Source organism: Microcaecilia unicolor, chromosome 12 (genome assembly GCF_901765095.1).
Source record: "Microcaecilia unicolor chromosome 12, aMicUni1.1, whole genome shotgun sequence".
Taxonomy (NCBI): Eukaryota; Metazoa; Chordata; class Amphibia; order Gymnophiona; family Siphonopidae; genus Microcaecilia; species Microcaecilia unicolor.
In genome coordinates this window covers 30,547,749-30,573,842 of record NC_044042.1, presented here as the reverse complement: position 1 = coordinate 30,573,842, position 26,094 = coordinate 30,547,749, and the positions used below count along the sequence as shown (strand labels likewise).

The 26,094-nt window shown below is 42.2% G+C and overlaps 1 protein-coding gene across 1 annotated transcript in view; it reads left to right on the top strand.

The window, feature by feature from the left end:
- Positions 1 to 1,813: 1,813 nt before the first annotated feature.
- The window catches only part of LOC115481366 (integrin alpha-M-like), a 152,906-nt gene continuing 128,625 nt past the window's right edge, over positions 1,814 to 26,094 (top strand). The window contains 1 exon segment of the mRNA XM_030220448.1: positions 1,814 to 1,900. Coding sequence (XP_030076308.1) covers positions 1,864 to 1,900 — 37 coding nt within the window. The 5' untranslated portion in view covers positions 1,814 to 1,863.

Below are 26,094 nucleotides of genomic sequence, written 5' to 3'. Positions count from 1 at the left end.
TCCGAGGCATTCACGGAGATGTGTACATTTTTCAAAGAATGCTCCGGTTTCCTTTCGAAACAGGTTCCTTTTTTAGTTTATTTTAATCATGCATTTTCATATATCACCCTTAGTACAAGGGGCTTCAGAGTGGTTTACAAATATAGTGCACGCCATTTAAGTGCGCGTCGGATAAGCGCATGCTCTGTTTAACTGCATGCCGTACTTTGGTCCCATTTTTGGCGCCATCAATTTCTATGGGGACAAACTTCGGTTTAGCGCACCACTGATAAGTGCAAGATTCGCTTACATGCAGGGTTTAAGACCGCTCCTTTGCAGGAAAGGCTCCGCATAAGCGCGCGCACGGAATATGGAAGCAGATTGGCGCCTGACAACCAACAAGATTTCAAATTTACCGACCCTTTAACTGCCACAGGCAGAATAAGTGAAAGAATGTTGTTAGAGTGTACACTGGGGTTGTCGTCGTCGAGGCGGAACTGTAAGACTTTAACACTGGCTGAACAAATAGAAGTTCTTAAAAAATTAGAAAAACAAACAAAGTCAAGCATCTATTGCTAAAGAATATGGTGCCAATCCCAGTCAAATTTCACGTGTCTTGAAGCAGAAAGACCAGCTTCTGGAAGACTGGCAAAACAATACAAATCCACAACGGAAATGAAAACGGGCGGGAAAAGCAGGATGTCGGACTCACAGAAACAGAAGCCTGCGCGGCCACATTGGTGATTTGCAAGGGCAGGCTTCTACATAGAATGTTGCTAGTGGAGGAGTAGCCCAGTGGTTAGTGCAGTGGACTTTGATCCTGGGGAACTGAGTTCGATTCCCACTGCAGCTCCTTGTGACTCTGGGCAAGTCACTTAACCATCCATTGCCCCTGGTACAAAATAAGTACCTGAATATATGTAAACTGCTTTGACTGTAATTGCAAAAAAACCTCAGAAAGGTGGTATATCAAGTCCCATTTCCCTTTCCCTCTTAGAGATATGTATTTGGTTCCTGATTTTGGTTCAGAACATGTCATGTGTATAAAGAACATCCGTTAAATCAAATTAACATGAATACAATTTCTGAAGTAATGCGCACAGAGTTGATTTACAAGCATTAAGGGGGTCCTTTTACAAAGGCACACTGAAAAATGGCCTGCAGTAGTGTAGGCGCGGGTTTTGGGCACACGCAGAATCATTTTTCAGTGCACCTGTAAAAAAGGTCGAAAATGGACATGCGGCAAAATCAAGATTGCCGCGCGTCCATTTTGGGTCTGAGACCTTACTGCCAGCCATAGACCTAGTGGTAAAGAATTTGGGTGGTAAGGACCTACGCACGTCAGATGCCACTTGGCACGCGTCCGCTACTGCACGCCAGAAAATAAAAAATATTTTTCAGATGCGTGTAGCGGACACATGCCAAAATTGAAATTACCACAAGAGCCACGCGGTAACTGGGCGGTAACTTCAATTTGGCATGCGTTGGGCGCGCATAGGCACCTATGCGGCTTAGTAAAAGGGGCCCTAAAAAAGCTCTCTATGCATTAATCACGTTTTACTAGCATTCGTTTCTGAACAAATTGAAAAAAAAAACTCTTAAAATTGGGCAAAAATCTTGACAGTGATTTATTATTTATTGGAAAAATAAACTGAAAACCTTATCTGTTTACACTCCTCTGTTCTGTTTCCTATCTCCTCTCGTTTTCAGTGTGACAGATATGGTAAATGCAGCGTTGGACTCAGATCAGGTGACTTCCTCTTTTGCAATAAAGTCTGCGGACCACTAAAGAAGCAGGTTTTCACTACACGAGGGATGCGGTCTGGAGTGCTTTTTCTCTTCCTCATCACTCCATGCTGCACAACTGCGGCTGAGGCATCAGCTATGGACAGAATTCTCACCACTGCCTGCCTCTTCACAGGTCAGACGATAACCATTTCTTCCTTCTGACAATAATTGCTTTTATTTCAAGATGTTTGCTAGGTTCTTGACATACTGCTTTTCTGTGGTACAACCAAAGCAGTTTACATATTACATACAGATACTTTGTCCCTGGTGGGTTTACAATCTAAGCTTTTGTACCTGGGGCAATGGAGGGTTAAGTGACTTGCTCAGAGTCACAAGGAGCCACAGAGGGAATTTAACCTATTTAGACTAACTTTTAAATCAAAGCAAAGTATGAGAAAGTATTGTTTTCTGTAGAAGCTGAGAATAAGATATTTTGTCTTTGCTATAGGGTGAGGAATAGCACTTAAGTCTGGCACAATGGTGTATTTCCTCTTCCTCTATTTGCAGGATCAGGCATGTCTCTATGTATGTGCGTGTGGGGGGGGGGGCTCGGTTTAGAGAGACATGGTAAAGTGTGTCTCAGTAAGGTGACAGGGGCTCTGTGCATCAGGGTGGGGAGGCGTATGAAGTTTGTATGTTGTAACTGGTGGTGTATGTGAATTGTGTGTGCAGATGTGTGTCTAGGAGGACAGTGCAGTCTTTAGGGACATCTGGATATGGGGGAGGTGTTGTGGAGAGCTGGGGTTGGCTGAACTGATGGGTGGGAAGGGGGAGTATGTTTATGGATTTTTATGGTTTATTAGGTTTGATATACCACCTTTAATCAAGAGCAGCAAGGCGGTTATTTGAGTTATTTGGGTGGGTGGTGGTGGATTCTCACCCCTCTTCCTCCTACCCTTCTATCTCCGTACTTTCCCCACTCCCCTCTCCTTCCTCTTGTCCTAGTGAGCTCCTCTTCTGATGCCAATGACAGTCAGGTCCCTGCTGGCATTCTGCTGCATTGTTTGATTACAGGCATGACAAGATTTGTGATCTTCAGTGTGAACTCCACTCATGGTGAACCTTTTATTTATTGATTGATTTAACAGTTTACAAGGATATACATCTTGTATAAGAAAAAACAGAGATAGTAATATTCAAATAAAGGATTCTTTTCAAAAAATCAAACAATTATACATTTTCTACTCTTCCTTAGACCACTACATATAGGGGGTTGGTCTTTTAACAAGGAGAACACAAGAAAATCTACAATAAAAGAAAATGGCCTGACTCATATTCTACCCAATTTTTATCATGTTAACAGTATGTTCAAACTATGCTGGATTTACATTGGAAAGCTTTTTCTGTTAAAAAAAAAAAACTTTAACTGGTCCGGTTCAGAGAAAACATATTTTACATTCAAATATTTAATTAAACATTTACACGGGAATGCCAGCAAAACAGTGGCTCCTAATGCCCTGGTTTCTTCTCTCAGTGATAAAAATAGTTTTCTCTTATCTTGTGTGGTTTTTGTAACATCCGGAAATATCCAAAGTCTTGAGCCACAAAAAGTCTTCATAGAATTCTTAAAGTATAATTTTAATAATGAATCCTTATCTTGTTCGAAGACAAAAGAAATTAAGAGTGTTTGACGCTGAGATATAACTGACAAAGACTGTTCCAGGAATGCTTTTTTTTTTTTAATTTATCTTTATTAAGCTGTGTTACCCTGTTCCAGGAATGCTGATATATCCTGTAAATTTTGTCCACTTTCAGCTTGAGCTCCTTCCCTCAATTCCCCCTGGCTTTTCTTTGGTAAGGAAATGTAAAAACAATTTATTCAATGGAGGTATAAGTGAGGGGGAATATTGTAGGACCTCTATTAGATATTTTTGAAATAATTCCATTGGAGCAATACCGTCTATCAATGGGAAATTCAAAATCCTTAAGTTTAAACGTTTGTTATAATTTTCAATTTGCTCTATTTTCCTCATCATCAACATTTTGTCTTTTATTAAAGTTGTATTAACTGCTTTCAACGTCATTAAATCTGTTTCAACTGATTCAGACTTTGCCATATAATCAATTTTTATTTTCTCCACTATATCCGTCAAAGAATTTACTTTACTCACAAGAAGTCTAGTCTCCTGGGCAGTATTCGTCACTATTGTTGTCAGACCCTGAATAGCCTTCCAAATCGAATCCAGCGTTACCACCGGTGGAGTAACTTGCTCTAAAGATAATTCCTCTGCTCGTTCTGGGGTGGCGCCGTCGTCTTCGGGCCTGTCTCCGTCGCCTTCCGATGAGATCAGGTCCAACATCCTCCCTCTCGTACGAGCAGGACACGGCGGGATGTTAAATTCCGGCGGTGAAAGAGATGTTTCAACAGCCTACTCATGGTGAACTTTAACCTCCCCGTCAACCTGCCGTTTCCTTCCAGCTCCTGCACATACGCACCTACTTTCAGGAGATAGGGTTATAGAATGAGTGGCATAGGAGCCGACTCTGTGGGTGCTGTGGGTGCTTGAGCAGCCCCAATATTGAGAACATTCCTTGTATGTGTCCAGGGAGGGGTTATTTCCACTGGGCTTAGCACCCCCAATAATTTTGAAAAGTTGGCTCCTATGAGTGGGAGTGTGTCTGATGTTCAGATCAGGACCAACCTGGGTAGCACCATGTTTACTTATCAAGCAGGAAGGTGATGGAATGCTCTTCCTTTGCATATCCGATCTGAGATTAGTTATTTAAAGTTCATAAAATCTGTGAAACATTTTCTTTTTCAAAAATTTTGAATGTAACTTTTATAATATTAGTTGATTTACTGTATTTTCCAATTTGCTAGACATAGCTAGCTTTCTTATATGTTGCTATCCGTGCTGGGCTGTTTTGGTTTGCAGTGGAATGGAAGTATTTATTGTATTGTATTGTATATCATACTGTGTGGTCTGATTTAAAAGCTAAATCAGTACCTAAGCACACCACGTTCAAAGTACTGGATTTCAAACATGCTGACTTTAGTAAAATTGGGCAATAACTGAAACTGGCAGGGTGGGAGGAAATAAGAGAAGTGGAAGGAGAGTGGGCCTGGAGGAGTGGCCTAATGGTTAGTACAGTGGGTTTCAAAGATGATGAACTTCACTAGATTCCCACTGTAGCCTAATGATTAATGCAGTGGGTTGAAATCCTAGGGAACTAGGTTCACTTCCCACTACAGCTCCTTGTGACACATAACCCTCCATTGCCCCAGGTACAAATAACCTTAGATTGTGACCCTATTACACAGAAAAGTACCTGCAAAAATAGTATATGTAAACTGCTTTTACTGTATCTACAGAAAGGCAGTATATCACTGCCAAAAACACTGACATCCCATCTGCAGATGAAATCGCCAACTACTTCAGGGAAAAAATAATAAAATTACGTAATACACTTTCTCAATGCATCATTGACATTGATAACTTCATCAATAGTCTGAATCCATCTTATGAAGAATACCCAGCTGACCGTTAATGATCTAAATTTGCTCTGATCACTATTGAGTCTATTACCCAAGCGATTTGGAAATTCTCCAATAAACATTGTAAATTGGATGCTTGCCCCAGCTACCTACTTAAATCTGTCCCCAATTGCTTCATGGAAGACCTTACATTTTATTTAAATTACATGCTCCAACTGGGTCTCTTCCCTGAGGAACATGGCAACATTCTACTCACCCCATTACCTAAAGACTCAAAGAAAAAATTGAACGACCTTAGCAATTATCGCCCAGTCGCATCCATCCCATTAGTAGTTAAATTGATGGAGAGCATGGTGTCTAAACAGTTAATGGAATATATGGACAAGTTCTCACTACTGCATGAATCACAGTCAGGATTCCACCCCTTCCATAGTATTGAAACTGTACTAGTCACTCTTCTAGCTAAATTCAAACATGAAATTGCCACAGATAAAAGTATATTCCTCCTCCAATTTGACATGTCTAGCGCATTCAACATGATAAATCATAATATATTGTTGTGTGTACTTGATCACTTTGGGATTGGAGGAAATATACTTAATTGGATCAAGGGCTTCTTAATTACCAGAACATACCAAGTTAAATTAAAAACAAAACATTTCAATACTGTGGAATACACATTGCGGAGTACCTCAAGGCTCCCCATTATCACCAATACTCTTCAATATAATGATGTCCCCTTTGGCTAACTTCTTATCCAGTCAAAGTCTTCATGTGTTCATTTACACAGATGATGTTATAATATATATCCCTTTCAGACATGACCTTTCTGAAATCTCCAATGAAATCATGCGCTGCCTAAACATTATGGATTCATGGGCAAATTCATTCCAATTGAAATTAAACACCGAAAAAAACACACTGTCTTATCCTCTCATCCCCATACAATAATTATAAACCCTCAACCCTGAACACTCCTGTTTAATCTCTTCCTATTTCTGATAGCCTCAAAATCTTAGGTGTAACTATTGATAGCCATCTTACACTTGAGATCCAAGTTTTCCATTATAAAGAAGATGTTTCATTCTATGTGGAAACTAAAACGACTAAGACCTTACTTCCCGAGGGAAATATTCTGTAACTTGATACAATCAATGGTTCTGAGCCACGCAGATTACTGCAATGGATTATTTGCGGGATGTAAATTATAGCCCAAAACACAGCAGCCAGGCTGATATTCGGTAAAACACATTTCGATAGCGCTAAACCTCTCCAATCAAAACTGCACTGGCTCCCAATCAAGGAACATATTACCTTCAAAATTTGCTCTTTGGTCCACAAGATTATCTATGGTGAAACCCCGGGATACATGGTTGACTTGATAGATCTTCCAACCAGAAACAGAACCAGAGCATCACGTTCCTATCTGAACCTCCACTATCCAAGCTGCATTGGACTCAGATACAAATCAACCTATGCATCCAATTTCTCCTACTTAGATACATAAATGTGGAATGCACTACCAAAGAGTGTGAAAACGATCCAAGACCATCTAAACTTCAGGCGATCATTAAAAACCTATCTGTTTTGCAAGGCCTACTCTACTGATCCAACTTAAATGCCTTAACTCCATAATGCAACAAAACCTCACATCGTAATGGACATTTTGTATTCCTTAGTTCTTTGACCCTTGTTGTACTTGTATACCCTAACATTACTTGACCCTTATTTTAAACTGTATTTGTTTAATATCTACTGGACTTGGCGATCGCCTTGACGGTATTATGTAAGCTACAATGAGCCTGCTAATGGGTGGGAAAATGTGGGATACAAGTGTTACAAATAAATAAATATCAAGTATGGAATAAACACAATCTTTATGTTAAGTAAGGAAAAGAAAAACATATGATTTTCCATGATAAGGGCTAGAACAGTGTTTCTCAAGTCTGGTCCTGGAGTACCTCTTGCCAGTCAGGTTTTCAGGATATCGACAATGAACATGCATGAAAGAGATCTGCATATAATACAGCATATGCAAATTAAGTTCATGCATATTCATTGTGGATATCCTGAAAACCAGACTGGCAAGGGGTACTCCTGGATTGAACTTCGGAAACACTGGGTCCCAAGGTGATCCATTGAAGTAAAAATTGGTTGACTGCCAGAAGACAGTAGGAAGTGGTAAACTGCATTCATTTGGAAGAAAGAAATGTGAGTAGTGGAGTGCCTCAAAAGTGGGTCCTGGAGCCAATTCTGTTCAACATCTTCATGAGCAATATCTCCAAAGGGTTAGAAGAGAAATTACTACTACTACTACTTAACATTTCTAGAGCGCTACTAGGGTTACGCAGCGCTGTACAAAATAAACAAAGAAGGACGGTCCCTGCTCAAAGGAGCTTACAATCTAAAGAACGAAATGTCAAGTTGGAGCAGTCTAGCTTTCCTGGGTAGAGGTGTAGAGGTTAGTTGCCGAAAGCGACATTGAAGAGGTGGGCTTTAAGCAGAGATTTGAAGATGGGCAGGGAAGGGGCCGGCGTATGGGCTCGGGGAGTTTGTTCCACACGTGGGGTGAGGCGAGGCAGAAATTGTGCCTTTTTGCAGATGACATGAAGATCTGCAACAGATGGACCACCATGAAGGGAGTAGGCAACATGAGAAATGAGCTACAAAAATTAGAAGACTGGTCACATGCATACCAGTTAACCTTTAATGCAAAGTGATATATTTGGAGTGTAAAAATTCAAAACCGCTGTATGTGAGAGGAGGTGAGAGGCTGATGTGCACAGACTAGGAGAGAGACCTTAGGGTGATTGCCTGAGGATCTCAAAGTGGTGGTGATACCAATTACGGGGGGGGGGGGGGGGGGGGGGGGGTGGGGGTATTTCTCTGCAACAACCATTCCAATCTAATCCATTTTAGAACTTGATGAGGGGAAGTTATCAGCATGGGCTACCATTAAAATGTATTATTTTACCACTAACATGTTGTTTTAGCACAGACCCATTGTATGCAAAGAGACCTAGTTACTAATAACCCAGGTTATTGTAAAATAGCCTGTAATGGTAGCACATGTTGATAGCTTCTCCCGATGTCTCTTTTCACTGATCTCCCCTCCTCCACCCTGTTAACTTTTTGGAGTGCTATTTTGCCCCAGACAGACATTCTAAACACATATGTGTCTTTATTTGCTTTCATGAGCATGCATTTGGTTCCTATAGGTGCCTAAAATTTAAGTGTACAGAAATTGCTTATGTGCATACATTCCTAAAAAATTAACATGGTGAAATTGATTTGCATACATAAAAGTTCTTCCATGCATGCAATGTGCGCAAAAACCAAAACGTGTGCAAAAACTCAAACAAACACAGAAAAATCTGTAAAACTTTGTTTAAAATGAAGACTGACCAAACGTTTTTTTTGACCATATACATCCCTAGCAAAATTACATGCCTTTATACCCTATCAATCTTGGCAACCTGTTACAAAATTACTTTCTTTATGTGTATATGTGGCAAAGATCATGCAAAATGCCCCATCTATGCACATACATCACCAGGGCTATGAGACTGGGACAAGAACAGGAGAGAGTGTGCACACTGCTCCATCTACATTCATACAATGGCATGACACAGGAGAGAGCATGCACACTGCCTAATATGCATGTATATAATGGCATGACAGAGAAGAGAAAAAGAGTGATGTAGGGCCTGGGGCAGAAGGAGGGAGGGAGAGATGCTGGACAATGGGAGAGAGGGAGGGAGAGAAGAGAGATGGAGACATACACAGAACCATGGGTGGGGTTAGGGATGGAAGGGAAGGGGAAGAGGCCGAGAGATATAAGGCTATAAATTTGGGAGGAGATAGATAAGAAGAGAGAGAGGGAGGAGATGCTGGGCTATAAGGATGGAGAGAGGGAGAAGGGAGATACTAGGGATGTTAGAATCATATGGGAGGGGCCATGGGGGGTTGTCAAGATGATTAGTGAGAGTCTTTTGCATTGAGTGTCACATGTATGATTATCTCCCAATTGGTGAGGTGTCATATGTGTGTGCCCGATGCAAAGAGCTCCTAGCTCTCAGAGAACGTGTCCGTTCCCTTGAGGCTAGAGTAGCAGACTTGATGGAGCTGAGGGAGACAGAGAGGTACATAGAGGAGACCTACAGGGATGTTGTAGAGAAGTCCCACCTCCAGTCAGGTAGCCCCTGTGCTACCTTGGAGGAGGGAGGTCTCCTAGAAGGAGAGCATCACCCTGGTGAAGTAGGAAGTACTCCTGTAGCCAGGACCTGCCCACCAGGGGATGTATTATCCTTTCGCACCGAGGATATATCTCCAAATGTTGCCCGGGAGGGAAAGGTTAGGACAGCTGTTGTACTTGGTGATTCGATCATTAGGCATATAGATAGCTGGGTGGCTGGTGGACGTGAGGATCGCCTGGTGACTTGCCTGCCTGGTGCGAAGGTGGCGGACCTCACGTGTCACCTAGATAGGATTCTAGATAGTGCTGGGGAGGAGTCCGCTGTCTTGGTACATGTGGGTACCAATGACATAGGAAAATGTGGGAGAGAGGTTCTGGAAGCAAAATTTAGGCTCTTAGGTAGAAAGCTGAAATCCAGATCCTCCAGGGTAGCATTTTCTGAAATGCTACCTGTGCCACGCGCAGGGCCCAAGAGACAGGCAGAGCTCCAGAGTCTCAATGCGTGGATGAGACGATGGTGCAGGGAGGAGGGCTTTAGATTTGTTAGGAACTGGGCAACATTCTGGGGAAGGGGGAGCCTATTCCGAAAGGATGGGCTCCATCTTAACCAGAGTGGGACCAGGCTGCTGGCATCGGCGTTTAAGAAGGAGATAGAGCAGCTTTTAAACTAGAAATGGGGGGAAGGCCGACAGTCGCTCAAAAGAGCATGGTTCGGGATAAGGTATCTTTCAAAGATATCACCATAACAGGGAAGATAGAGTATCCTGATAGTGAGGTTGCAAAAGAGATTGTAGTAGATCGGGTATCTTTAAATAACAATAAAAATCAGACAAAAGATTGCCAATTAATACTGTCAAGTACTAAGCATGATGTACTTAGGAACAACAAACATAGTTTGAAATGTCTATATGCGAATGCCAGGAGCCTAAGAAATAAGATGGGGGAGTTAGAATATATTGCACTAAATGAAAAATTAGATATAATAGGCATCTCTGGGACCTGGTGGAAGGAGGATAACCAGTGGGACACTGTCATACCGGGGTACAAATTATATCGTAGTGATAGGGTGAATCGGATTGGTGGAGGGGTAGCATTGTATATTAACGAGAGCCTTGAATCAAATAGATTGAAAATTCTGCAGGAAGCAAAACACTCCTTGGAATCACTGTGGATTGAAATTCCATGTGCAAAGGGGAAAAGGATAGTGATAGGAGTGTACTACCGTCCGCCTGGCCAGGACGAACAGACGGATGCGGAAATGTTAAAGGAAATCAGGGACGCAAACAAACTGGGCAACACAATAATAATGGGGGATTTCAATTACCCGCATATAGACTGGGGTAATGTAACATCTGTACACGCAAGGGACATAAGATTTCTTGATGAAATCAAGGACAGCTTCATGGAACAGCTAGTTCAGGAGCCGACAAGAGAAGGAAAAATACTAGACTTAGTCCTTAGTGGTGCTCATGATCTAGTGCAGGGGGTAACGATACGAGGGCCGCTTGATAACAGTGATCATAATATGATCGGTTTTGATATTGGCATTGAAGGAAGTGAAACTAGGAAATCAAGTACGCTAGCGTTTAACTATAGAAAAGGTGATTACGACAAAATGAGAAAAATGGTGAAAAAAAGACTGAAAGGAGCAGCTCGCAGAGTAAAAACTTGCATCAGGCGTGGATGCTGTTTAAAAACGCCATCCTGGAGGTTCAGGACAAATATATTCCACGTATTAGAAAAAAAGGGAAAAAAGACTAACGTCAGCCGGCGTGGCTAAACAGTAAGATAAAGGAAATCATTAGAGCCAAAAAACAATCCTTCAGAAAGTGGAGAAGAGAACCAACTGAAAGTAACAGGATAGATCATAAGGAATGCCAAGCCAAATGCAAAGCGGAGATAAGGAGGGCAAAAAAGGACTTTGAGAAGAAATTAGCGTTGGAAGCAAAAATACATAGTAAAAACTTTTTAGATACATTAAAAGCAGGAAACCGGCCAAAGAGTCGGTTGGGCCGCTGGACGAAAATGGTGTTAAAGGGGCGATCAAGGAGGACAAAGCCGTAGCGGAGAAATTAAACGAATTCTTTGCTTCGGTCTTCACCGAGGAGGATTTGGGGGGGACACCGGTGCCGGAAAGAATATTTGAAGCGGGGGAATCGGAGAAACTAAACAAATTCTCTGTAACCTTGGAGGATGTAATGGGTCAGTTCAGCAAGCTGAAGAGTAGTAAATCACCGGGACCTGATGGTATTCATCCCAGAGTATTAATAGAACTAAAAAATGAACTTGCGGAGCTACTGTTAGAAATATGCAATCTGTCCCTAAAATCGAGTGTAATACCGGAAGACTGGAGGGTAGCCAATGTTACTCCGATTTTTAAGAAGGGTTCCAGAGGAGATCCGGGAAATTATAGACCGGTGAGTCTGACGTCGGTGCCGGGCAAGATGGTGGAGGCTATTATTAAGAATAAAATTGCAGAGCATATACAAAAACATGGACTGATGAGACAAAGTCAGCACGGATTTAGTGAAGGGAAGTCTTGCCTCACCAATCTAATGCATTTTTTTGAGGGGGTAAGCAAACATGTGGACAATGGGGAGCCGGTTGATATTGTATATCTGGATTTTCAGAAGGCGTTTGACAAAGTGCCGCACGAAAGACTCCTGAAGAAATTGCAGAGTCATGGAATCGGAGGTAGGGTATTATTATGGATTAAGAACTGGTTGAAAGATAGGAAGCAGAGAGTAGGATTGCGTGGCCAGTATTCTCAGTGGAGGAGGGTAGTTAGTGGGGTCCCGCAGGGGTCTGTGCTGGGTCCGTTGCTTTTTAATGTATTTATAAATGACCTAGAGATGGGAATAACTAGTGAGGTAATTAAATTCGCCGATGACACAAAATTATTCAGGGTCGTCAAGTCGCAGGAGGAATGTGAACGATTACAGGAGGACCTTGCGAGACTGGGAGAATGGGCGTGCAAGTGGCAGATGAAGTTCAATGTTGACAAGTGCAAAGTGATGCATGTGGGTAAGAGGAACCCGAATTATAGCTACGTCTTGCAAGGTTCCGCGTTAGGAGTTACGGATCAAGAAAGGGATCTGGGTGTCGTCGTCGATGATACGCTGAAACCTTCTGCTCAGTGTGCTGCTGCGGCTAGGAAAGCGAATAGAATGTTGGGTGTTATTAAGAAGGGTATGGAGTCCAGGTGTGCGGATGTTATAATGCCGTTGTATCGCTCCATGGTGCGACCGCACCTGGAGTATTGTGTTCAGTACTGGTCTCCGTATCTCAAAAAAGATATAGTAGAATTGGAAAAGGTACAGCGAAGGGCGACGAAAATGATAGTGGGGATGGGACGACTTTCCTATGAAGAGAGGCTGAGAAGGCTAGGGCTTTTCAGCTTGGAGAAGAGACGGCTGAGGGGAGATATGATAGAAGTGTATAAAATAATGAGTGGAATGGATCGGGTGGATGTGAAGCGACTGTTCACGCTATCCAAAAATACTAGGACTAGAGGGCATGAGTTGAAGCTACAGTGTGGTAAATTTAAAACGAATCGGAGAAAATTTTTCTTCACCCAACGTGTAATTAGACTCTGGAATTCATTGCCGGAGAACGTGGTACGGGCGGTTAGCTTGACGGAGTTTAAAAAGGGGTTAGATAGATTCCTAAAGGACAAGTCCATAGACCGCTATTAAATGGACTGGAAAAATTCCTCATTTTTAGGTACAACTTGTCTGGAATGTTTTTACGTTTGGGGAGCGTGCCAGGTGCCCTTGACCTGGATTGGCCACTGTCGGTGACAGGATGCTGGGCTAGATGGACCTTTGGTCTTTCCCAGTATGGCACTACTTATGTACTTATGTACTTATGTACTTATGAGGATAGTGAGTACAGAGGGTAGAAATGTGATATTAGGGAGTAGATGAAAGACAGAATGGAATAGGAGGCTGGGGAAGGGGTAAGACTGGAAACAGGAGAGCTATAGGGTAAGAGAAGGAGTGGAAAAGTTGATAGGTGAAAGTAAAAAGGAGATAGAGAACTGGAAGGTGAGAGAGGGTGGACAGAGAGGCAGAAAAGAAAGGGGGGAAAGATCAGTGTGTCAAAGATAGGTGTAGTGAGAGAATGGAACAAGACAGGAGGAAAGAGGAGAAATTACAAATGGACAATAGCCAATGGAAAGAGAATCTGGAACAAGCATAATGGGAAAATAAAATGTCCTGACAACAAAGGTAGAAAATAACCCCCCTGTTTACTAACCCATGCTAGCGGCTGGTGGTGTGCTAATGCTGAGCTGTGTCATTGTTGCCGTGCGGCTTAGTAAACAGGGGTAAGTGCTTTATTTTGAATTTATTAACTGGAATACGTTACAAATGGCTTTGTATCATATTCAGTATAAGGGGAAAATGTATTTCTGTTTTTATGTCCAGTATAAGGGGAAAATGCATTTCTGTTTTTTCTTCAGTGTTGCAATAAATGTCGAGTTTGACTTCTTGGGTTTCGCAGTTCAATTTTTCTCTTCATATTTCTATTTTTAATCTATGATCACTTCTTATCTGATGAAGGTCTGCCTGTGGTTTGGCTATGACCGAGGTGTGGTATTCTGCTTATATGCAGTCTCTATATAGAGATCTGTTGATGTACCACTTATTCTGTTTTAAACTGTAGTAGGTGTATTGGTATTTTAGGGCTTAATGTAATATTTGTAGTGCTGCCTATTCATAGGTAAGGTTCTTACTTTTAGAATCATAGGATTAGTGCTACTGTTGTATGACATTTTTGCTATATGTGTGTTTAGTTAGGATTTTTTAAAAGTTTTGTATTATTTCACAATGTGTCTGGTAGTGGAGAGATTTATGTTGCTAGCGCTCTGATAATTCCAGGGCTTTTTTTGAGGGGATACTTGGGGGTACTGAGTACCGGCACTTTTTCCATGGTTCTCCTAAAATTGACCCATAGTCCTCAAGTTTTAATGAAAGAGCTCAGGCTCTACACACAAATTCTGCCTTGTCATAGATTCTGTGACTGGTTGCAGGGGGCCTGGCTATAATAGGGTGGGTCCCTCAGTGATCACAACATCCCTGAAGGGTGGCCTGGCATTTGAGTACCGGCACCTTTTTCACTAGAAAAAAACCACACTGGATAATTCTCAGCATAATTAGTGTTCTGACATCTATTAAATTGGAAGGACCAATCAGAAGTGGCTTCTCCCTTTATCAACTCTTAAAGGGAGTATAATGCCTACTTATTTCTTGATAGGTTCATAATTTCTAGTGCAAAGTTTCTTCATAGATCCATAAAAACATAAACTTATCTTTGGTGCTCAGGAGAACTCATTGCCGACATAGCTATGCTTCACCTGTCTGCTTCAGGACAATAGTCTCCTGAAAAAGAAACTGCTAGTCAAACACCATGGTATTATTTATATATATATATATATATATATATATATATATATATATATATATATATATATATATATATATATATATAATTTTATATTGGTTCATTGTTGCAACAATGATGCTTCTTATTTAAAAAAAAAAAATCTACCTTAAAAGCAGCTTCTCATCATTCAGATGAGCGTGGACAAAAATGGGGGCCGAATGTATTTAAAGACAACTAATCTGTTTGAAGAGACATATATATATTAGCTGTTTTATTTATTTATTTATTTATTTTATTTGTTATGACATTTCTACCCCACATTTTTTTCAAAAAAGCTCAGGTTCAATGCGGCTTACATAACAAATTAAGAAGAAGCATTACAAGACAATTAATATTAATACGAGAACAAACTATTTAAAAAAAATTTTCTTTTCACATTAGCTGAACACAGATCTAAAGAAGTGGGCAGGTATTAAGTAGAATATCCTAAGAAAACTACAAACTGCACAAAACACGGCTGCCTGCCTTATATATAGATCGCCGCATTACGCTAAATCATCCCCTCTTTATAATAATCTACATTGGTTATCTATCAATGAAAGAATTTCATTTAAGTTCTGTGTTCTTGTTCATCAGATTCTTTATGGTATCTTGCCATCTTATATGATAGATCTCATAAGTTATCACCATGAAATGTCACCTCATCATCTAGAGAATATCTCATATTATATTCAGTGGCGTAGCTAGGGTAGTTGACACCCGGGGCTGGTCATTTTTTAACACCCCCCCCCCCCCGAAATCCAGTACTAGGCATACCGAGAATACAAAACACTCAGGACCTATAGAGCAATTCTACCATACCATAAGCAGTAATTTCTACGAGTCACACAAGGAAAAGGAAAGCATCTTAAACACTACAGTGAGCACTAGAACATCAATTCACCTATTGTAAAACGAAAACAGACATATTAGTACAGATCGTCGATCCTGCACAGTCAATGCCAACCGAAAGCCATGTCTTTTTCACAAATACAGATACACCCTAATCCACTATAGAATAAGTAATCATAAACTTTCTATTTAGACAAAAATTAAACTGAACCCCCGATGCCAGACTCTGCATACAATGCAACACCACAGAAACAGAAAATGTCCTCTAGTACTGTGCAAAATATAAAGACAGCAGATGTAAATTTGAAAAAACTAACAAATACCAATCACCACTTTACAAATTAACAAATAGAAATAAAACAAATAATATCATTTTATTGGACTAATACATTTAGCTTTCAGAGGCCAAAACCTCCTTCCTCAGGTCAATTCAGTATAGTACTGTTACAGTGTCCTATCCTGACCTGAGGAAGGGGGTTTTGTTCTCCGAAAGTAAAATGTATTAAAATTAGTCCAATAAAAAGATTACCTTATTTACATGTTCTATTATAAACATTTATTAACACAGCTACAATACTACTTTATCCTAAAGCAAAAAAATAAAAATATATATTTACAGTTCGTTGTCTCTGGTTTCTGCTTTCCTCATCTTTTCACTGTCTTCCTTCTATCCAGCATCTGTCTTCGCTCTCTCTCTGCCATCCAGTGTCTGCCCTCTCTCTCTGCCCCTTCCATCCACTATCTGCCCTCTCTCCCTTCCATCCACTTCTGCCCCTTCCATGCACCATCTGCCCCAGTCTGCCATCTCTCTCTCTCCCCCTTCCATAAACATCTGCCCTCTATCTCTGCCCCTTCCATCCACCATTTGCCCCAGTCTGCCCTCTTTCTCTCTCCCCTTCCACCCACCATCTGCCCTTTCTCTCTGCCCCTTCAATCCGTCTGCCCTCCCTCTACCATCCATCCAGGGTCTGCCCTCCCTCATGCTCCCCCCTTCTATCCCCTCTCTCTCTGCCCCCTTATTCCACATGCCCCTAGTTCCACCCCCAGCCCACATCTCCCACCTGCCCCCCTTTTCAGTCCCACTATCCCACCAGTCCCCAGCCCTTTTCTCCCATCAGTCCCGAGCTTCAGCCCCCAGCCACTTCTCCCTGTCCTCTTTTCAGTCCCTAGTTTCAACCCCAGCCCTTTTCTCTCACCAGTCCCGAGCTTCAGCCCCAGCCAGTTCTCCCTGTCCCCTTTAAAGCCCCTAGTCCCCACAGTTTCAGCCCCCTTCATCCACCACATGCCTTGCATCCCCCCTTTTCAGCCCCAGACCCATTCTCCCACCTGTCCCAGGCATGGACCCATTTTCCCTCCTGCCCCCTTGTCAGACCCCAGTTCCAGCTTCAGACCCCTTCTCCTATCTGAGCACTCCCCTCCCCTTCTCCCCTCTCTGAGCACCCCTCTGAGCTCCCCCACTCTTCCCCAATCCTCTTCTCCCCTCTCTGAGCTCCCCCACCCTCCCTAATCCCCTTTAAGCACCCCTCTGAGCTCCCCCACCCCTCCCCAATCCCCTTCTCCCCTCTGAGTCCCCCCCCGACCTGACCGCTGAGATCCATTCTCCTGCTGCTCCTACCCTGTCCTGCCTTTAAAAAATGTTTTTCAACGCGCGGGAGAGTGGCAGGCAGCGTGCCTCGCGTCTGCCCTGCTAGTAAAGAAGATCTCGTCAACGTCGTTGTCCTTCCCACACTGAGTCCCGCCCGCCCTCGCGGTAATAGGAAGTTGCCTCAGAGGGGGGCGGGACTCAATGTGGGAAGGGCGACGACGTCAGCGAGATCTTCTTTACTATCAGGGCAGATGCGAGGCGCGCTGCCTGCCACTCTCCAGCGCTTCGAAAAAATTTTTTTAAAGGCGGAGCAGCGGGAGCGGAGCACCCCCCCACCCAATGCCACCCGGCGCGGACCGCCCCCACCGCCCCGCCCTTGCTACACCACTGATTACATTTCTCAAGTTGTAAAAACTTAACCTACAAAACTATCCATAATGCTAATTTTTCTTACCAAAGTACCAAACTCTGGAACTCTTTACCCAAGTAGATCAGACACTCAGTCAATTATATGTCATTTAGAAGTTTACTTAAAGTAACATTATCAATCTTAAAATTTGAGATGGCTATTGGGTGATAAGGGCTAGTTACTATCATAGATTTTGTTTTTTATCAGTATGAAGTTTCAGTTTAAAATTAAGAGCCCAGGATTCCATTAAGTCAATACCTACTTTGATTTTGTTTGCAATCTCATGTAATTCTGTTCAAACTTCTTCTACTAACCTATAAATGTACTCATTCTGCTGCTCCCCAGTATCTCTCCACACTCGTCCTTCCCTACACCCCTTCCCGTGCACTCCGCTCCATGGATAAATCCTTCTTATCTGTTCCCTTCTCCACTACTGCCAACTCCAGACTTCGCGCCTTCTGTCTCGCTGCACCCTACGCCTGGAATAAACTTCCTGAGCCCCTACGTCTTGCCCCATCCTTGGCCACCTTTAAATCTAGACTGAAAGCCCACCTCTTTAACATTGCTTTTGACTCGTAACCACTTGTAACCACTCGCCTCCACCTACCCTCCTCTCTTCCTTCCCGTTCACATTAATTGATTTGATTTGCTTACTTTATTTTTGTCTATTAGATTGTAAGCTGTTTGAGCAGGGACTGTCTTTCTTCTATGTTTGTGCAGCGCTGCGTATGCCTTGTAGCGCTATAGAAGTGATAAGTAGTAGTAGTAGTCTCTTGTAACCAGAGCTAATATTGTGATGTCATAATGCCTCAGTCCACCAATAAGAGCCAACCTCATCAGTGATGTCACAATGGCTTGATTGTCCTATACTTGGCTCACTTTTATTACATAGCTCTTTGAGCAGGGACTGTCTTTCTTCTATGTTTGTGCAGCGCTGCGTACGCCTTGTAGCACTATAGAAATGCTAAATAGTAGTAGTAGTAGTAGTCTTTGATGAACGGGATATAATTTGTAACATCATCAGCATATATGAATGCTGAAAACCTGTTTGATTCAAGCAAATGGCCTTAAGGGATCCTCATAATGTTAAACAAAATAGGTGACATAGGAGGACCCTGTGGCACTCCACTACAAGAAACCCATGATGACAAGATAGTGCCCAGTTACTTAACTTGGTAAGACCTGGATTTTAAAAATCCGGAGAACCATTTCAAGACTACTACTACTAAAATTTGTATAGCGCTACCAGGCGTACGCAGCGCTGAACTTGAGACACACAGAGACAGTCCCTGCTGAAAGAGCTTACAATCTAGGTAAAAACAGACAGACAGACAAGACATTTACGGGCAAGGGAATTACTGGTAAAGAGGAACAGGAGAGAAGGAGGGCAAATGAGTAGGGTTAGGAGCCAAAGGCAGTAGTGAAAAGGTGGGTTTTCAGCATAGATTTAAAAACATGTAGAGATGGAGCTAGACGTACGGACTCAGGAAGTCGGATCCAGGCATAAGGTACGTTTCCACAGATTCTATAATAGTCAAGTATATTTAAAAGGATGTCATGATCTACTGTATCAAATGCACTAGACACATCGAATTAAAGAATTAAACTTTGTTGCCTAAGCTTAATTGTTGTCTTAGAGATTGGCTACTAATGTAGTAAAAACAGTTTCAGTACTATACGAGAGCCAGAAACCCGATTGATATTTATGTAGAATTGAGTGAGGCTGAAGATATTCCAGTAACTGAGTGATTAGCCCCTCCAAAACTTTGACTAATAGAGGTATTGAGGCCACTGGTCTGTAGTTGGAAACAATACTAATAATAATTTGACTATTTTTCAGGATCGGAGTTAAGGTTATGCTACCATTGCAAGTAGGGAATATACCCTGAGATAACATTAAAGTTAGACTTGAATATAGGTGATCAATTAAAACCTTAGGGGCTGGTTTCAAGAGATAATTAGGACAGGAGTCAAGCAAGCATTGTGATTTGGTATATTTGCAAAGGAAATGATTGACTTGGTCCGATGTGATAGGTTGAAATGTCGACCAAATTCTATTCATAGATGAGCAAAAGGGTGATTGATTTTGTAAATTAAGGAATTGCTCTGAGATGGAAAGGTTTTTCAATTCTTGTTTTATTTTAGTTATTTTCTGTTCAAAATAATAGGCCAGTTGGCCCGCTGAAGGGACAGATTCATTTATGGAGGTTACCTATTGAGCAGTGGCGTACCAAGGGGGGGCGGTGGGGGCGGTCCGCCCCGGGTGCACGCCGCTGGGGGGGTGCCGTGCGCCTGTTGGCTCTTCATTTTCATGCTCCCTTTGCCCCAGAACAGGTTACTTCCTGTTCCGGGGCAGAGGGAGCATGAAAACGAAGAGCCGGCAGGCGCGCGGCACCCCCTCCCCAGCGGTGTGCACCCGGGGGGGTTCTTTCGCTGGGGGATCGGGGTTTTTTTCACCGGGGGGGCGTTGCGCTGTTCCGGGGGGGGGCGCTGCACCTGGGGGGGCGGGGCGCATCAGCGATCCGCCCCGGGTGTCAGCCCCCGTAGGAACGCCACTGCTATTGAGTATTCAGCAATGAATTAACTAAAGCATTTAGGTGCACTTTTACAAAGGCGCATGTCCAGCTTGCACCAAATCAGCATTACCACCCAGCTACCACATGCTTTACCCAGTGGTAAACAGCAGTGGATGCACGCTTCATGCCTACCGCTCTCAATGGGTGGCGATAAGGTCTCAGGCCGAAAATGGACATGTGCTGGTTTTTATTATACCACACGTCCATTTTCCAGCCCCTTAAAAAAGACCCTTTTTCCAGGAGGCGGCAAAATCTGGCCTAGCACGTGCCCAAAAGACATGCTCGAGATTTGTTATCTGCATTATAATTTGCCCCTGTGAACTTGTATTTGTTGGGCGTATGACTTTACCAGTGAAAGTGAGGCTCACTGAACACAAATCAAGGCTTGCTAAAATAATTATCAGAGCACAGGATTAATAAACAATAAAGTAAACAAAAATAATAAAATGCCACAAGGGTTTTCAGGCCAATAATTTATTTATTGCATTTGTATCCCACATTTTCCTGCATAGCAGTAGGCTCAATGTGGCTTACAGGTTCCAGAGAGAAGAGTACCAACTCCAGGAATATATACAGAGTGGAATATAAGTGAAAGTAGGTGCAAGGAAGCTGATAAGGTTCCGGAAAAGAGAATACAACTCTCGTAGCATATAGAGAGAATGAATGCCACAACCCAGTGAAAGATGACAAAATCATAGTAAGCATTTGGGTGTTTTGGGGTCTTTTCCTTATTTTTAAATAGCACCATATATCTTTGTATTATTATTTATTACATTTGTACCTTGCACTTCCCCACACATAGCAGGTTCAATGCGGCTTACATAGTAAATAGAATTACAAAGTATTGTAAGGAGAATATTATAAAGTGTAATAAACATAGTAACATATTATCACTGGACTCTTCATTACTTGGTTTAAATAAATGTGTCTGCTGTTTTTGTCTGCACTCAGCTGAATGATGAGAAGCTGCTCTTAAGGTAGATATATATATTTCTTTGAAATAAGAAGCATCACAGTCTCAACAATGAAAAAAAAAAAATATATATATATAATATCATGGTATTTCACTAGGAGTTTCTTTTTCAGGAGTCTATTGTCCTGAAGCAGACAGGTGAAACACAGCTATGTCGGCAATGTGTTCTCCTGAGCACCAGAGAAAGGTTTACTATGAATAATTTGTTGACATTAGTTTGCACTGTAAATTATGGATCTATGAAGAATCTTTGCACTAGAAACGATGGGCCTATGAAGAAGTAGGCATTATACTCCCTTATGAAGAGTCGATAAAGGAAGAAGCCACTTCTGATTGGTCCTGTATTAGCACCAATACTATGTAGTCATTATGGTGAAAATTCAATAGATTGGAAAGATTTGCCACTTCAGTTTAATAGATGTGAGAATGTTAATTGTGCTGGGAATTTTGTGTTGTTGTATTCGTGATCCCCTACAAGATAAAAATAAATTTGTTGGGCTATTGCTCAGATGACATAGGAGTCAAAATATGTATATTCTTTTTTTGTAACTTCCATGGAGAAATGTGCTAGTTCTGATCCACATCTGTTGTTGGGGGGAGGTTAGATTTTTGTAGGTCAGTGCTTCTCAACCCAGTCCTCAGGGCACACTCAGGGCCCTGTTTACTAAGGTGTGTTAGCATTTTTAACTCACCTACAATTAACACATGCACTAACCATGTAGGCACCTATAGGGATATTGTAGGCGGCGGTGCGTACATCGTTAACGCGCGTTAAAAACACCAACGCATCTATAATGCGGCTTAGTAAACAGGGCCCTCAGGCAGTTGGGTTTTCAGGATATCCACAATGAATATGCATGAGATAGATTTGTATACATTGCCTCCTTGGTATACAAATCTATGTATGCAAGTCTATTTCATGCATATTTTATTTATTTATTTGTTGCATTTGTATCCCACATTTTCCCACCTATTTGCAGGCTCAATGTGGCTTACAATTTTCCGTCATGGCTTACGCCATTCCAGAATACAGATACAATTGGTATTATATAGAAAACATGGATGACATAATAAACAATCAGGTAAAAAGAGAAAAACATTCAATTGATATTCAGTGTGGATATCCTGAAAACCCAACTGGCTGGGTGTGTCCCAGGGTCTAGTTTGAGAAGCACTGTTGTAGACGCAGTGTATGTGTACATTTAATTAATAAGAACTGCTATATGTGTCGGACCAAAGGTCTGTGAGGGTCATGTATGTGGTGTGTCACGTATGTGAGTATCATCTGTCAGCAGCATTTAGAAAGCAAAACAACATGCAGATTATTCCAAGTGTATTCCTGGTTACACCACTATTGTTTATTATTTTAATATACCGCCTACCATGTGAACAAATCAAAGCAGTTTACAATAAAAGCAATAAAAACGGAGCATTTTAAAAGAGCAGAAAGGAACTCCAAGCATAGATAGGAAAGTGTAGGCAACCAAACACACACAAATACTAGCATGATTTAATTACTTTGTATATTGCTACATCAGGTTTTTGCCTAAAGTGAGTTGTAGAAATATTACAGCTGATGCAGAGCCAGTAATCTCTGTCAAATGGGAGGTGTGGGGGGGGGGCATGACCCTTATTGCCCGGGGTCTCAGATCCCTCTCCGCCTACCCCTGCTCGGCCAAATACTGGCATCTCTTCTCTTTTCCAGTAATATTGTTACTGTGGGTTTTCAGTGCTTCCTAACTAAAGTGGCCCTCAGCCTCAGTTCAGAACTGACCGGCGGATGCTCTTTTTCTTCAGTGCCCATTAGTCATAGACCTTGCTAACAATGTTGTCGTTATTTTTGTAATCTTAGTAGCAGCTTGAAGCACAGGTCTTCTTTGATTCTGTATAATTTTGCATTGTATAGGGCTCTCCTGCTTTCAGCTGCTGCACTGAGAGTGCAGATGAGTGAGAATTATTTCCGTTAATACGGATGTCTTGTAATCCTAGGGTGGTTGGGACTCACAGCTTCTCCCTCTCTTGGTAGGAGGGTTCTCACTAGACTCCTGCATTCTCTCTTCATGTGGAGGAGTGAGAAATGCGTGTAGGCCTGGGAGGAACCTTCAGCTCACAGGTTGTGACCCATGACTGCTGTGGATTTCAGTGAATCATTAGCTGTAAGGTTATGAATCAGGACCAAATGAGCAAAACTTTGTTTCCCAGTCACCAGTAAGAAACATAACAGAGACATTCCTGGCTGCCAGAATCAAAGGTTAAGGGTAAGCTAAGCAGCAGGAAGCAGGAGGGTCCTTAAACAGGAACAGAATCCTTCCAGCTTACAAGAAATCAGAACTTATTCAGAAATGGTCAGTCTTCAGTGAGTTCCATGCTTTTTCAGTTCTCATCCTCATATTATTTTTTTTATTTATTATCTATTGATTACATGTTATAATAATATTCACAATCAAATGAATGCATGAAATACAGTCTCATAAAGAAAAGAACAAAATGACATTTAAAAATACCCCCAGCTAATTAGACCACAGTAAGGGCCAAAACTAGGAAATAAACCTAAGAGGAACTGTAACATCAATTAGATGGTGGTGAAACAGACTTCTCAGCCAGCTTCAAACGGGGGTATCAGATGATAGGCCAATAAATTCCCCTTTAGCAACTGCAAAACTGGTCCTCTTAATCTTTCAGAATTCTTGACTGCTGTTGTTAATTTGGCTACTTAAAACTGGTTTGATAATAATCTATAATATTGTAGCCAGAAAATCAGAAGATCGTGCATGGTCCAAACCACTTAAACTTGTTGTGAAGATGACTTTTCTCCATACCAGCTTCCTCCATCTTCCAGCCTTCATGACTGTGTCCAGCACAGGTGGAGGGTGATAGTAGTAAAGGTGGCAGAAGCTGGTCGGGGAAAAAAAGTCATCTTCACAAGAAGATAAATGGTTTGGACATTTGGTATTATATTTTCAAGAGAACACAAAGGGAGTGATTACGTATAATGAGTTTCTCGCATTGGGGGGGGGGGGGCAAAACGTTTTGGTAAATTTATGTTAGAAAGCCATGTGCTTAGCCATTGGCACACAATTCTGTTGTGTGGCTTTCTGCACCAGCCCCTCTCTGAGTCCCTTCTCACACTCATTATTGATTTATTGGGATTTATTAACCCCATTTGGCTATACTACTCAACCTACGTGCCTAGTTTTTCTCAAGCAATTTCTACCTTCCCACTGTCGTTTGCTTTACTACGGTTCACATGGGATTCCTTTCGCTTTTCTTCTTCTCTCCTCACTATCTATGACAAATCACTTCCATGGTACTATAACCCTCCCCATCTGTTACGTCCCTCACCTGTACGATGCTCCTCCCGGCTAGGACGAGGATCGGTCTTGGGAAGGTCTGTTTCGGTTTCCTAAGTCTGGCAGCCGTCATCCAACTTAGAGCAATGGTACAGCCATCTTGGATAGATCATATCCCAGGAAGCCATCTTGGACTAACGAGGACAGGAAGGAAGCCCATCTTTGGTCCTTAGAGCTCTGCTGATGGGAGCAGCCATCTTGGTTCAGCTGCACATGCTTTATCCTAATTCCTCCTCTACTTAAGGCACTGCCTCCAGCCCTTCAGTGCTTTGGCTTCTGCTCCGCAGAGGTTGTGGTCTGCATCCGTGTTCCTTACCTGATTCCTGAGTTTCGACCTTGGCTTGTTTCCTGACCATGCGTTGTGTTGCTGCCTGCCTTTTGACCCTGGACTGTGTTTGGACTATTCTCAGCTCTACTGTTTTCCTGGCTCTTGGACTGTGTCTGTTGGCTACCTGTCTAGACGGTGGCCCTGCAACCCCGCCGGTTCCGGAAGTCCTGCCGGCCACTTGAACCCAGGGGCTCAACTCCTGGGGAATAGTGGCTAAGTGCAGGTGAAGATAGGGGTTGTCTGGCTGCCTGACCAAGTGCGGTGCACTCCATCTTCGCCGTGCTCAGTCGGGACACAAAGGCTCACATCCCCAGTCATAACACCATCTCCCTTTCCTCCTTCCCCTGGGCTCACTATTTGGTCTATACCCAGCACCAAAATGCCTTGTTCATAATGCATTCAATACTGAGCTCTTTGTTTTGGGGGGTAAGGATTGTAAGAACACTTTCCATATTGAAGGAAAATTTTTTTGTTCGATTTAGGATATCCCCTCGCTGTCTTTGACTCCAGCACCATCAAAACATGAAATTTGTTCTGCCAATGCCAGCATGAGGGTAGACTATCCTGTCCAAGTTTGAAGAATGCATTTCTCTACTATACTTGCTTTGTGTATTAACAGGCAGTTCCCTTGATCTTGAATCCTCCACTTATTTTCATATCTAATAGGAGGCTCAGTGGAGTAACTTGACTTTTTTGTTCCAGCAACTATCATGTGATTTCTTTTGACAAAGATACAGCTAGTGATGGAGGAGTAGTATAGAGGGGCATAATCGAACGGGGCCAGCCATCTCTAACGCCGGCCACGTCAAGCGGCATACCCAACTGTATTATTTATTTACTAGTAAAAAAGGCTTGTTTCTGTTTTAAAGGAAACGGGCGCTAGCAAGGTTATATTCTAATGTTTGTTTTTTTTTAACCAAACAGTTCTTAGAAAAGTGTTATAATGAGAAGGAATAATTGTGTAGTTTGTATAATGTAGAAGATGGTCCATGAGTGGACATGTTTTTTTTTTTTTTCAAATTTGTAGATCATGCGTTGCCGTGTTGTACCACCATGTGCAGCAACCCTCTTCCCACGTGCAGTAAGTTTGTCCTGTTTTTTTTGGGGGGGTTAATTTGTAATTCACCCAACGGGTTTGTCTTTATGTTTGTGCATTAACCCATGTTCACTAAGTGTCGTGTTGCTCTTTTTTTTTTTTT